This window comes from Macaca thibetana, chromosome 2, assembly GCF_024542745.1.
Source record: "Macaca thibetana thibetana isolate TM-01 chromosome 2, ASM2454274v1, whole genome shotgun sequence".
NCBI lineage: Eukaryota > Metazoa > Chordata > Mammalia > Primates > Cercopithecidae > Macaca > Macaca thibetana.
In genome coordinates this window covers 136,439,984-136,455,275 of record NC_065579.1, presented here as the reverse complement: position 1 = coordinate 136,455,275, position 15,292 = coordinate 136,439,984, and the positions used below count along the sequence as shown (strand labels likewise).

At 42.8% G+C, this 15,292-nt stretch overlaps 1 protein-coding gene across 1 annotated transcript in view; it reads right to left on the bottom strand.

The window, feature by feature from the left end:
- Positions 1-12,314, bottom strand: part of GRM7 (glutamate metabotropic receptor 7) — a 912,442-nt gene extending 900,128 nt beyond the window's left edge. Inside the window, exon 1 of the mRNA XM_050778591.1 lies at positions 11,512-12,314. Coding sequence (XP_050634548.1) covers positions 11,512-12,030 — 519 coding nt within the window. The 5' untranslated portion in view covers positions 12,031-12,314. The remainder of the gene's footprint in view (positions 1-11,511) is intronic.
- Positions 12,315-15,292: the final 2,978 nt, after the last annotated feature.

The following is a 15,292-nucleotide window of genomic DNA, read 5'->3' as shown; positions in this document are numbered from 1 at the left end:
GTGGGAGAATCGCTTGAACCTGGGAAGTGGAGGTTGCAGTGAGCTGAGATTGCACCACTGCACTCTAGGGTATGACGCAGCAAGACTCCGTCATCTCAAAAAAATGTTGGTGGGAGTATAAATTAGTTCAACCATTGTGGAAGACAGCAAGGTGATTCCTCAAGGATCTAGAAGCAGAAATACCATCTGACCCAGCAATCCCATTACTGGGTATATACACAAAGGATTATAAATCATTCTACTGTAAAGACACATGCACACATATGTTTATTGCAGCACTGTTTACAATAGCAAAGACTTGCAACAACCCAAATGCCCATCAATGATAGACTGGATAAAGAAAATGTGCCACATATACACCATAGAACACTATATAGCCATAAAAAAGGATGAGTTCATGTCCTTTGCAGGGACATGGATGAAGTTGGAAACCATCATTCTCAGCAAACTAACACAGGAACAGGAAACCAAACACCACATGTTCTCACTCATAAGTGGGAGTTGAACAATAAGAACATAGGGACACAGGGAGGGGAACATCACACACTGGGGCCTGTTAGGGGGTGGGGGGCCTAGGGGAGGGATAGCATTAGGAGAAATACCTAATGTAGATGAAGAGCTGATGGATGCGGCAAACCACCATGGCACGTGTATACCTTTGTAACAAACCTGAACATTCTGCACATGTATCCCAGCATTTAAAGTATAATTTTTTAAAAAATTACAACGATCTTTTCCCATAAGCCATTCTGGCACTCCAGACTTAAATAATCCATGAAACAGAGAGAGAGTGAGATCAAGGCAGACAAAGAGCAAGATTGAGAATGAGAGAGAGAGAGAGAGAGAGAGAATGTGAGCATGCAAGCTTGGAGAGTGGAAGTTGAGGAAATGGCATCATTTCAAAACAATGTACTTTGCCTCATATAATAGAGTTTTTGTGATAATCTTCTCAATGAAACAGGGTGCAATGATTAGCATCTAAGTATGTCCCTCCTCATAAGGATGGCAGGACAGCATTTTTTACCTTTAGCTCAACTGTTTCAGAAAGTGTGGTCCCAGTAGACATACAAACTAGTGGGTCTTTCACGCCTCCCAAATCCAAAAGTAACATTTCATTTCCATGTCTCTTTCTATAGTTCCACTCTTCTCATGCCTATCATTCATTTACCTGCCTGTTTTTTCTTGATTTCTATACAGAAAGATGCTAAGTCTGGGTTCTCTGATATGGAAAGGGGTGGAGGAGTGGGAGCTATGGTGCCTCAATGGTTTGGGGATTTGTTTTTTTAGTCTTAATTTTATTATGCCAACTCTACTGAACTTAATTATGGTAAATACAGAATTACACAATTACCCTCTGTTCCGTTCTTCAGAAGCTATATTTTGATAAAATTTACTACACGCTGCTTTCCCCCTGAACACTAGAAATGGATGTGTGTTGATATAAAATGTGTTATAATTACAATTAAAATATAGCTTACATAATGATAGTGTTAAAATAAAATTATAGATGTGTCGAGACAACATGGTCATGCATTTTTATTGTAAGTACATGCTTAGACCAATATCTGGTAACCAAAGGAAAAGGGAACAGAATTTTGGTTAAGCCACAAAAGCTGTTTAATGGTTTTCAAATAACTAAAGGGAGCTTACAATCTATGAGATAAAATTTCCCCATCATATTTTTAATTTAAAAATTCAAGGAGGCCGGGCGCGGTGGCTCAAGCCTGTAATCCCAGCACTTTGGGAGGCCGAGACGGGCGGATCACGAGGTCAGGAGATCGAGACCATCCTGGCTAACATGGTGAAACCCCGTCTCTACTAAAAAATACAAAAAACTAGCCGGGCGAGGTGGCGGGCGCCTGTAGTCCCAGCTACTCGGGAGGCTGAGGCAGGAGAATGGCGTAAACCCGGGAGGCGGAGCTTGCAGTGAGAACAAAAAAAAAAAAAAAAAAAAAAAAAAAAAATTCAAGGAAATACATGAAATACCTGGAGAAATTGTTGAAAGTAAGTATGCATATGCACATTTTAAGATAAGCCCCTTATTTTTTTCTTAAATACCTGTGTAACTACCTAAATTTCATCATGTGTATCAGTGATGACAAATTTTCAACTAAGTTTAATGAAGAGCATAAAATAATAATAATAGTGTATTATTGCATTAACTAAGTAGTTCAGAATTGATTCTCATTAAAGAGCCACCCTATCACAACTAACTTAAACCTTACAAAATATGGTTGCAATTACAACATGAGGGAGAAACATAGGAAACTGAAATGTTTCTTCTAAATGTTTATAGTTATGGTGTGTGACCAGAATAATTGTGTCACAAATATTATTAAAATAATAAGATATCGTTTTGTTCAGCTTTACTGCAGAAACAAACTACAGGAATTTCTTTTCATTTCAGATAATTATTTTTCACTAATTGCTCAGTGTTTTTAGAACCTACAGTGCTAATTCCATTTCCTCATTTAATCTTTAAAATAACCCTTTCTGATCATTATTCATAATATCTCCATTTTACACAATGTAGCTCTAGTTCAGATCTTTCTTCAGACCTGCAGACTTCTGGAAACTTCTGTCTCCAAAACTCATCCTTAACCCCTAACCCTGTTCCACCTCAATCTTTTCAATTTCAGATGATAATAATTTCACCTTTCCAGTTGCCCAGGCCCAAAATCTTGGGTTAAGGGGTCTCGATCTCATTCTTTCTTTCACAGCCCACATTCTGTCTGCCTGGAAATCCTGTTTCAACCTTCAAAATGTACTCCTTCTTAGAAGCTCAAGCCACCAAACCATCGATCCTACCTGGAAATGCCTCCTCTCTGTTCTCTGTGATTCTACTCTTTGCCCTTACCGTCAATACCACAGAGGGTTATCCTTTTCAAACAAGAGATAGTTCATCTCATACCTCTGCTAAAATCCTACCACTAGCTGCCTACAGAGTCAATGACAAAATGCCTGCGACAGCCCTGCGTGAACTAGCCCCATCACATCTGTGACCTCAAGACCTCCTGCTGTCCCTTCTTCCTCCTTGACTCTACTCAGCCACAATGGCTTCCACAATATTCCTCAAACATGCCAGGCCCATTTTTTGCCTTGGAGTTTTGGCACTGGTCATTCCTACTCCCAGGGAGTGGTCTTCCCCTAAATACACTGTGCCAACTCCCTCACTTCAAGTCTTTGCTCAATTGTCACCTCATCAAATCTACCCTATTACCGTACTTAAAAGTAGAGGTCACATTTACAGCCCCTAGCACTACCAACCCAACAATCTTCAGCAAGTTCCACACTCTTTTCCTTATCCCATAATGTTCACCAACTTGTAACATCTATAGGATGTATTTATAACATCCATCTGTTTTCACACATGACAGTGTAAGCTGAGACAGAGAGGAGGGAGGAAGGGGGGGAAAAGGGAGAGAAGAGAGGGAGAAGGAAAAAAAAAAGAGGAAAGGAGAGACAGAGAAAGCTTTCACTTTTTTACTGAGGTGTCCAAGCACTTAGAAAAGTGCACATGGAAGGTGCTTAATAAATATTTCTAAAAAAAATAAAGATAAGGAAAGAAGGAGTAAAGCTTGTAAGTGTAAGTAACTTTCCCAAAGCTCTGCAGATAGAAAGGGTCCGCAATGGAATTCAAGCTTGAGGCTGCCAGACTTCCACTGCTCTTAGCCTTTCTGTGAAGTCCATGGAATTCGTTATTTCCTTTAATTAGTTCTATAAAAATTTTAACTCCTCTGAGCAATGTCACTAAAATGTTCTGTGTGTGTGTGTGTGTGTGTATCTCTCACTCTCTATCTCTCTCACTGTTCTTTTTTGCTCTTTCTCTCTCTCTATATATATATAGATGTAAATTATATATATATGTAAATTTTCAATTTAGCAGAAGAAACAGAGAAGAGTGTAATACAGCATAACTATTTTGGTAATTTAACAGCAAAATTCAAAATTAGCAATAATGATTATTTAAGCAATATTGACACTTGATGTCCATCTAGTAACTTTAACATAGCTTGTAAATTTATTAAACATGCTAATCTCAGTGCTAAAATATTTCCATGCATATTTCATGCAATCCTTGCAATTACTCTATCAGACAGGTACATTTTTCTTATACCCATTCCAAAGGTAAGAAAATTGGTGAAAGATGTGGTACTTTTTTGATCAACGTCAGACAGGCAGTAAGTGGAGGCTATGGATTTCAATCCGGGCCTGTCTTACTTCAGAATTTGATTCTTAACCCCTACATGGAAACTCTGATAATTCCTTTGATAGAGTGTGTGTTTTCTCCTGGGAAACCTTCCCCCATGTCTGCATGAGCTAGCACCTTCAGAACATAGTCAAGTTTAAACCATGAACTAAAGAGCACTTTAAAAATGGAAATATTTTTATTTACACAATAATGCAGAAGACTACACTGAGCCCTTTAAGTGACTTTCTTGCTACTTTCCATCAAGAATAAAAGAAAGAGTCAGCAGCCATGGAATGACAAAAGCACAACACCCAAAGATGGAGAATTCTGCAAATGACCAATTATAAAACTATTAAGCTTCAGCTCTTTTACAGCAAGAGGCAAAATAACCCATTAAACTGAAAACTCTCCTACCCTTCCCTCCACGGGCCACACAAACATTAACGTTGCATTTATTAGGATGTATTTCCTGTGCTCTATCAAGCTGACTTTTAGCAATTGTATTAATACAGTCCTCTCACTCTGCACATATATCTGAATGATGGATTTCCTCACTTGAGGTTTGTAGAAAGAGTGGAGTGAATGAAATAAAGTTTAGAAAGAGCCATCATGATCTGTAATGGTGGGTACTGAATCAAGACAAGATGAAACATCTTTTCTCATTTATTTGAATGAAAAGTCTACTGTATATTTATTTCCTGCCTACGGGGCTACTTGTTACATAATGGAGAACAAGCATTTTTTTATTTGGAGGTAAGGGTTTGTGTGCTCAAGTTTCTATGGGCCTACAAAGTTAATCTTGTTTTAGGATTAAAATAAAACATATATTTCTGTAAATAGATACGGTTAAGCAATCAGCAACTGTGATGTCTTTAAACCACTATAAATTCAGGATAGGAATATCTGCAATTACTTTAAGCATTTATGCATTTGTGCAACAATTGAGCAGTATACATAGTGGTTTGTTGTCAGACAAAATTAAGTTTGAATCCAGACTTTGCCACTTACCAGCTATGTGACTTCAGGCTACGAAAATAACTTTTCTTAGCTGAACAACAGGGATAAGAATATGTACATTGCAGGACTACTGTGAGAACTAAATGAAATGAAGTACTTTTAGCACATGGCACAGTGGCTCATAGTAAGGACTCAAATTATTATTATGGTTACTACTACTTTTATTGAAAAAAGATTAGAAAGTCTGTTTGCATAAAATGTGATATATATCCTATATCATTGAAATTTCATATATTTGATTTTTGACTTTATAATCTAATAATGTGATTCAAAAAACATTTAGTCGTAAATATAGTTGAAAGCAGGTTACTTTTCAAACATGGAAATATAATATGAAGAAGGTTGACTCAACACTCTTTCAGACAGATATTTACCCGTACATAGATTTTATTGTTTTGATTTTTTAATTGCAGAAAACATATATATTGACTATGTCAATTCACAAAAGGTCCATTAATTAACCAGACTGACTATATGTTGCATAAATATCATTTTACATAGAGATCATATATGCATTTTAGTGGTTGGGAAATGTTTGCAGCTGTTTTTAATTGTCTACTTAATGTAAAAAGGAACAAGAAGCAGAGTTAGGCTTGTTGCTTACTGTAGAGTGACCCAGGAGTTTAATGTACTTTGTATTCCATTATACTATGAAAATGTTTCTGTGCCCTGGGGATATCAACAAAAGATTTGCTTTAATGAAAGGAACCAAGTATGGGTCCAAAGCTTTCAAATAGGAGGCCTATATATCCTGCAGTTTACATAAGAAGTGTCCGCCTTCTCTCTCAACTGCATCAAGATAGGGAAGATGTGATCACAAAGGCTGAAAGCAATTACAGTAAATGTTGGGAAGAGAAGGACATCGAGTTTTGAATGTCCCAAAGCTGAGCTAAAAGAATTATGTTTAAAGTAAAGAAAGTGTTATCTACAGCAAGATTTTTCACTCAATGAATGCCAGTCAGTGAACCTTACATTAATGTAGAAAATCAGCTGTTTTTGCTATAATGCTTTCAACTGCACATGGCTAAAATCAAACTCAAAATAGTAAAAAGAAATGTATTTCAAAGAATAACACGTCCTAGAAACTCACAGACACATCTAGATTTGGATATAGTTGAATGTAGGAGTTCCAGAATATCATCAGGGCTCCCCCTCTCTCCCACCACTCAGCCCTACTCACGTCTCCTTGACTATACGCTACAGAAAGTTGCTCCTTGTGTTGGATGGCCACTGGGAGCCCCAGAATCACATCTCCCCAGCTTAAAAATTCCAGAGAGAGGAGATAATATTCTCGTTCATCTCTGAGAGAAACATCTTGGGGAAGATTCTAATTGGCCTGGATGAGGTCAAATGATGACAAAGGAACCAATCACCTGCTTTGCTTGACCTGGGCCACGTACTTCATCCCTGGGACCAGGAAGATAGGCGGGATGTCATTATTTCTCAGTTTGGGGAGAGAAAGGTCTGATATTTTTCCAAGATGAATGAGAATACTACATGGAGATACAAAAGCTGTAGCTTGCTGCTACTGTAAATTCCACAGTTCTCACTCCCTGCCTTGTGTCTTATGAACATGCAGTAAGCTGACCTGAGAGATCATTTTCCCTACCAGCAGCCTTGATATATATTATTGAGAAGTTAATTGTAAAATAATATAGAAGCAGTCTGAATATAGAAATTAACTTGACTAGTAATGACCAAGACAGCTGTATGAAAATATATTTTAAAAGTTCCTACAAACTCACCAAAAGTGGGAGCTGGAAATGCAAAGACAGTTTTGACAAGAGAAAGTTTTTTTCCAAGCTAAACAAAAAAGATTACAGACTTTTAGAAACCACATTTTTAAAGAAAAAAAAAATCAGATAAGGAAAATGAGGCCTAGAAAAAGTAAGAGATTTATTTAGGGTAACTTAGCCAGTTAACGGCAGGATTGAGACTAAAACACACCGTATAATCCAAGTATGGTCTTTTAAACCTATGATATAACCTGTATATATGTAAGAAATACAGCACTTGTCATTTGTTAATCTCCAAATGTTCATGAAGTTGAAGCAAATGTATTTACTGTTTCAAGTATTCTTAAAGAGAAGAATGCCCAAAGACATCTTAATTGCATGGGTGTGTATACACGAAATACACGTGGAGATGTCTTCAAATATAATATGTGCATGTCTTCATTCCTTCCCTCTGCTCTTTTAAAAAATGCCCCTTTAAAAGTTTCCCACTCACCATCTGTTAGGTAAATTTCCTAAAACACAGTAAATGTGGAGGCAGAGATTGTTATAGAGACTATTTCAAACGGCAGTGACACCTATACTTAGGAAATTATAAAAAAGCGTAGGTTAAAGTTGTTTTTTTAATAAATTTCACCACTGTAGTAATACCACACCACCCTATGTGCTCAGCGCGATAGGATTACATAAGATGGAGAGAGAGAAAATGAAAAAAAAAATCTAGGTATTTATGTATAAAATATTATCCCAAAAGTTTGATATTACATTCAAATTTCAATTAACAGAAGGAAAACATTGACACATTTACTAAAGCATTTCATTTATGGTATAAGGTCCACAGACTTAGATTTGCGTTATGCTCCAACAAGGGTAGAGTTGACCACTTTTTCCAGCTACTTGCTTTGGGAGAAAAAAAAATCCACCTGCCTGAATCAGATGCCATTCAATTCCAAGTCTACAGCATAGGCCATGTCACTACACATGAAATATTATTCATTCAGAGTTAGGATGTAGCAAGAGTAATTTATACTCTGGGAGTGTTTGCTCTCAAGTCAATAACAGAGAAGCCTTGAATAAAAGTGTTCCCATTACTTTCTGCTATAATATATCTTACTTATTGCCCATAAAACAGTGGTCAGAGGAGATTTATCTATTGGTCACCATATTATATAACCTCTCCACTTTAAGCCATCCCAACTCTGTGATGATTTTTTAAAAATATGTTACTTATAGTCAATATTAATTTATCTTTAATCTTTCTTAGCATTAGAAAAGTATTATTTTGCACAAGCTTAGGAACAAATCTCCAGAAATTCCTCCCTGATGTTTCTTTGAGGCTGAAAATGCATTGCAGGGCAGTTGCAGTGATTTAATTCTAGTTGGCAGAGCCCTGGCCACACACTAATTTCATTAGCCTCAAATTCCTGGATTGATTTGAAGACCCACTGGATGTGATTCCCGTCCTCAGACATGTCATTTACTAACCCACTCAGTGTGTAAAGAGAGGAGAGAAAGAGGACTTGCTAAGCTCATATCTTCAATCTGGTACCCCAGCAGTCAAATGAAAATTCGAAGTCAGAGACACCATTTACATTTGAGTAGTCCATTCTTGCCCAGGTCCAAATTTTCAGGAAGGAACTTTATTCCTGACTTTGCTGGGGGCAGCAGCATTTGTTACATCTATGACCATTTCATTTCTCGCTCCTTCTCTGCAGTGCTCAGCACCTCCCATTTAAGTCCCTAAGTATTCCCTCTCCTAGCCTACAGGCTTATCTCACTATAAATGTATATCTCAAGTGATCAGTTTGGCATGGTCCCTACAGCAATCTGCAGGGACCAGAGGAAAAAAGAAAACTCAAACCACCGGAAAGCTAGGAATTCAATCATTTGGAGGAGTTTCTTTTAAATAGGACAATCTTAATTGAACTGAACCTTGCGATCTCACAGGAGATTCACTATGTCCTTTTTCTCTCCCTCTAAGTGTGCTTTGAACAATGGGTATGTGTATCATTATTCTCTCTTACCCATTTTGCAGGCTTATAGAAACTAGAAAACTGGGGACTGGAATTACACGACAGGAGCTTCTAAGATCACACGCAAAAAGGGTTACTGGAAGAGATTGTTGGTATATGAAATACATATTCCAACATGGGCAGTGATTAACCAGGACACATACAAATCAACTGTTTTATCTAGCTTGCACGCATCCCAAGCTACAAGTTGGTGCATTCCTCAGACTACCAGCCTCTTCTCAATAAGTGCAGGTGAAAACCAGGGGCTCTTTCTCCCTCAGCTATTCAATCCAACATGAATAGCTGCAATTTACAAATTAGAGGCAAATGACAGTATTTTCTCCGAATGGTTTTACTCCCAAGCCATAATGCTAACGCTAACATTGGGTTCCTTCCTCCTCAGCTCAGGGAATGGAGAAAATAATGTAAGACCAGCCCTCCGCCTCCCCCGCCAACTTTTTAACCCCTAGCAAGTTGCCTCAGGTTCACACACCAGAGGAGGAATCAGCTCCCCCTGGAATCTTTTTCAGGAAACACAGTCCCTTAGCCTAGTCTGTAATCCCTTTCTTGACTTTAACATTTCACTCTTTTTTCAGACAGAGACAGGCTCATCTGCAGTACTGCCCAGGTGAGTGAACAAACAGGCAAAATAATTTTACAATGCTAAACACAAAATATTTTGTGCCTTTAATCCCAGGGGCTAACAGGGAAAACACTGTCACCTCCCCCAGCTCCCAGTGGTTCTCAGGTAATGTCTCTGACATCCTCTCCCACCTGCACTGCTACTGCAACTTGTCTAGCTTTAAGCTCAACGATGAAGGAAGCACTCTGGGTTTCAGCTACAAGCCAGGTTCTTCCCAAAAGCAAGGAACTCAGAGTGATGGCTAGCCCCAGAGCACTTTTGGGTTTGCAAGCCTCCAAGGATTTCCATGATGGCACTCTGGAAGTGTCAGAGGGGCTATGCAAGCTGCAGCCTTGGATGGGCACTCCTCTTTCCTGAATGCAAACTTCACACTCCTGGAGGTGATGTGGTGACAGCCTGGGTCTCACAGAGTCCCCTTCTGAAGCCCAACACCTTTAGGGTAAGCACTTGAGAGGGGCCAGTTCTCTAGATATGAGGAGCATAAAGGTGCCAGGATCGGCATGTACATCTGCCGAAGAGATTAGCTGGGTTTGGGTACCACTAGCCAGATAGAGAGCCGCTATGCATTGGGAAAGGGTCATTTTAATACTGAGATGAACCAAGAACTTGGGAGTGAAGACAGAGGAGGAAAGGAGGCAGAGGTTGAAAGGGAGAGAAAAAATAGAGAGAGAGAGAAAAAAAAAAAAAAAAAAAAACCAGCAAGGAGACAGAGACAGAAAGAGAGAGTGATGCACATATAGGGAAAGACAGACAGGAGGGAACCTACAATCAGAGACCCTGAAACTCAATTTCCAAACCCCAAAGCCACTAATTCCTACCCAATGCAGCTCAGGAGCCATGGGGCAGAGACTGCTGGAGCAGGAGGCGAGAGAACACTGCGGTAGAACCCACCGCTCAGCGGCCCCGGATCCGCCTTCCTCCCATTTTTTCTCTGTCTCCCTCCGGGCACCGGAGCAGGAGGACCACGGAGCCCTGCTCCACGCACCCCTCTGCCTCCCAACGGGCGCCTTCATGCCTCGCTCCGGGAATCGTCCTCCAAGCCGAGGATTTGGCTTGGGGTCTGCGTCAGGGAGATAGTGGGTGATGGGGGGGAGGAGGGAGGAGGCAGGGAGAGCGATTTTGTTTCGCAGTTAGCATGAGCTCATCCCTGGGCTGAGGTCTGAAGTGGCAGGAGTGGAAAGCTGATCGCCCAGCTCCGGCCAGTGGCAGGATCGCAAATGTAATTTAGACGGTGCAAAATATTGCCTGGAGCAAACCAACTGGGGGTCACGTCTGCAGGCAGCATCTCTCCACCTGAGGAAGGTCCCAGTACCTCGCGCCCTGGGCTCTTGCGGAGGCTGGCTACAGGTCGGGAAATCGACCCGAGGGAGATGGGGACTTAACATCCATATCTAGGTTAAGACCGAGCCCTCGATTTAAGAAGTGCCTCCTTAAGGTTGTCTACAAATTTTCCAAGGGAGTGCAGGTTGGCAGGCTGGCTTGGGGGTGGGAAGCTGGGGAGTTGGGAAATGCCCGGTTTCGAGGCATCGTCTCATCTTTCCTATTCCATTCGCCTAACCAGCTCTCCTAGGAGCCCGGCACTTTTACGAGCCTGTTTTCGGACCATATTTCACCCTAATGCAAACCCATTTAAATCATCGCCTTGTTTTTCGCAGATTGCTTCTTGTAAATGGGGCCATAAATCCAGGATGTCAAGCCCCATGGAGTGGAGCGTGGACAGGGGAGAGATGGAAGGGAATAAACCAAGCAGGGAAGGTATCTCCTCGGGCGGGGTGGGAGGGATTCGGCAGGATCTCCAGGGTGGAAATGAGCGAAGGCTGACCTGACCGGAACCACCGGAGTCCAAGCCAGCTTTTAGGGTTAAGGGCTCAGGTAGCTACGGTGTGCTCCGCCCCGGAGGGAGCGCCCCCCTACCTGGAAGAGCCTCAGGATGTTGGCTACCATGATGGAGACCGAACTCCCCGAAGCCCCAATCACTCCAACTACTTTCTCCGGCTTGACGAAAACCGGGGGTTCGCCGTTGGTGCAGCGCACGTCGGAGGTGTCCTTCTGGATGAGCGCCTGGACGAAAGTGAGCGACTGTTCGAGCGCGTAAGTGTCCCTGGAACAAGTGTCCAGGATCCGCGCGCCCAGCGTCACGTTGGGCAGTAGGTTGGGATCACTGTTGATCTGGTCCAGGGCGTAAAGCATCGCTTCCAGCCTGTGGATCCCGTTCTCCCTCTTGATGTCACCGCAGGGCATTCCGCTGGGACCCTTGGCGTGCACTGGGAACAGCCCCCCGAGGGTGACGTCCCCCTCGATCCGGATTGAGTGCGGGGCGTACATCTCCTGGCCGCGCGCCGCCGCCGCCAGCGCGCACAGGAGCACCTCCAGCACGCAGCAGGGGAACTTCATCAAAGTCAGGACGCGGAGCAGCTTCCTCAGCTGGACCATGCTGCTCCGGCTGCTGCGGTGGCGGCGGCAGCGCTGGAAGGGACGGTGGTGGGCTCGCCGAGGTCCGGGCCCCTCAGGGCGAGCTCCTCCGGGAAAGCCCAGGGGCTCCTGCAGGCACGGAGGGTGGGGGAATCCGGGGAGGGGCGACCAGAGTGGGTGAGGGGTCCCGCGGTGCCTGCCAGCCTGGGGCGCCTCGCGCTCTCGGGTTAGCCGGCCGGCGCGCCGCGCTCGCGCTCACCGGCTTGCCGCTCGCTCTCTCCAACAGCCCAGCACTGGGGAGAGGGCAGGGATTGCTATCGCTTTAAATGGTCGTTCGGCTCCCTCTCCTCCTCCTCCCACTCCCTCCCTCCCTCGCTGGCTCTCCTTCTCTCCCTACCCTTCCCAGCGCCAGCCCTCCCCACTGGTTTGCATCATCACGCAGGGAGGGGCTGCGTGCTGAGGTAAGGGGGGGAAATGGGTGGGCGGCTGGGGAATCGGGGGAGGTTTCCTCAGAATGGGAGTTTCGTGGTCCCCAGGGAATCTAGGGATTGCGGGGAGCAAGCAAGAGCCTAGCCCTCGCCCCCAACTCACTGTGGAAGCCTCCCTACCCACACCCACGTTCTGGGCACGGGTGTCATCAGCCGCGGGATGGGGCGAGGACGTCGTGCTGACTGCTCCCAAACCCTAGGTCCGGAGCCTAGGCTCTTAGACCTGGGAGAACACGAGGGAGAGGCAGAGAAACCAGTGAGGGAGGGGCGCGGGAAGACCCTAGCTAGACTCTACTCCTGAGCCGCCTGTGCTAGTTCTTGCTAAGAAAGCCACACATGCACACAGGAGCCTGATTCATGACTTAAAGACGCTTTACCCAAAGGGGTCTCCAGGGCCAGGCGCTGAGCTTGGCTGAAGGGAAACAGAAGTCAAGAGGAGACGCTAGGCATAGGAGCGCATCCTTGGTCTTCAGTAGTCACTAGAGTAAGAGCTCCGTGAACTGACGCGTTTCCCCAGCACGTCTGTGTCAAAAACCTCGGACGCATCCCTTCTCTTTACTTCGCTGCGGAGATGTAACAACTGAGAACTCCGCAGACAGCACTTTCTTCTCTAGCACTGACAGGTGTAAGTCTCCCTCCTACCTATTTCCAGAGATGCATCTGGTGCACCTGGTGATAGTTTTTGCCAGTAAGAAACAGCAGGAAAGAGGTGATGGCAGGAAGAAAAAAGAGGGGGCAGGCAGAAGTGTCCCCATTGATTGGGAATGCCTTTCTCTTTCTCTGGCTGGGGTTAGGGGGCAAAGTCAGGATGCCAGAACAGGTTGCAGTGCAATTGAGAACCTCTTTATGAACGGTGTCTCCTCCTGCAGGTCCAGACCACGTTTGGCCCATTAAAGCAACAAGTGGCTCTACTTCCAATTCAAGGAAAGCGAATGTCTGTCCTTGGGGATGGGAGTGAACTTAAGGAGGTTAAACCAACTCTTCCTGAGGCTTTCTGTTGGAGTGCAGCAAAATCATATTATACAGATTTGAGGGTGGAGAGAAAACCAGAAACAAGACTATACTTTTTGTTTTTGTTGATGATGTAATGAAGAAACCTATCATTGTAGGGGGAAAAAAAAAGTCAAAAGGCACCTAGTTGGTTGTCTCTGCCACCAAATACTTGTGTGCTCTCAGCACTTCTGTTCCTCTGTCTGGGTTTTAGTTTCCCCATCTGGAAAATGATGAGATTGAATTGGATGCCCTCCAAGTTATCTTTTAACTCTCAAATCATCTGTTAAAATAGGTCATGTCCCTTTGGCCATGGTGCTCTTTTTAGGCCAATATTTTCTATTGTATTATGTGCACACCAGTTTTTGTATATCCAAAGAACACTACAAAGGTTTCCTGATATAGAGGGTTTTTGTTGTTGTTGTTGTTATTTCCTGTCAGGGACATCCCATCAATTTTTTTTTTTTTTTTGGATATGCCCCTCTTGCTTGTTTCAATGTTTATGGTTTCAGGAGAACTGATCCCACTGCCTGCGATCAAGTCTTGGCTAATCAGAACATCAGATCCTTCTGGCTGTAGTGCTGTTCCAGGATGGGCAGAAAGTCCAACCAGAGCCATTCAGGGATAATCCCTGGACTTTTGCTGGGGCAGCCAGGATGGAGACATAGGGTTACCACTATCACACAGGCAATCTCTGTATAAGTCAGATAAAAAGGGGCCCCTTCCACAAAATACTTTGTTTCTCTTTTGGAAAATTGTCGTGCTATTCTGAGTTTGTCAGAAGAAGATATTTTCTGTCACCTTCCAGAAAACAGTGCTGTAATTAATATACAAATCTACTCTGTGCACAATGTGCCTGTGAATCACCTTCAGACTCAATGCCTTGCTACACAAATGCACAAGTTGAATTACCGAATGCCACGATGGCCCCTGTTCCTTCCTGCAAGTTGTGGAGCTATGAGAATATAAGCCTAAAGCTGTGCCAGGGACTTCCACAAGAACAGGGAGATATTTGAACCCCAAAGTAAGAGAGACAAATACATAGAGATAGAGATATAGATAAATAAAGAACGAGAGAGAGATTGAGGCTTAATTAAAACATTTGCATTCCTGGATCCAAGCATGCTTGAAGAATTGCCTCTGGACTTTTTAAATTATATAGCACTTTCTTTCTGTTTGAAGACAAAAGAATCCTCTTCTAATTCACCTGTTCTAGTACACAAGACCGAAAAGGTGAAATAGCTGAACAGATACTCTGTTAGAGCAGCATCAACTCATTTGGAAGAAGATATAAATAAAGTAATAGAGAGGCATACTTAGGAACACACATACTACGATCCTAGTGTTTAAGCATTAGCACCTCAGGTTGTCTTTGACAGAGACTACTATATCCTTATTTCATTTTTAAGTTCAGGCTATTTATTACAAACTTGTTGACAAAAATATTTGGAGAGTTGGAGTAACAAGTAATGTCACTTGATTTTTCACCTGCACATGTCTCGGTTCGTGCCCTGTGCTTCCATTTTCATTTCCCATCCAATGATTGCTCAATAAATATTTCTTGGCTGACTGTTGAATGCTGCCTTATTCTGCATTTTCTCTTTGCTCTGCTCCTTCTCCCCAAACATCTGGCAGTAATCATTATCTTTCCTTTATTGCCGTCATCTGTGTGCATGTCATATTTCCCTTGCCAAGTTGTAAGATCCTTGAGGGTAAGGGCTGGATATTATTTATCTTTTTATCCAGGACCATGTTTCAAATGATGTTTTGTGCCTAAGAAGCACTCAGGTGTTGAATGATTCAGA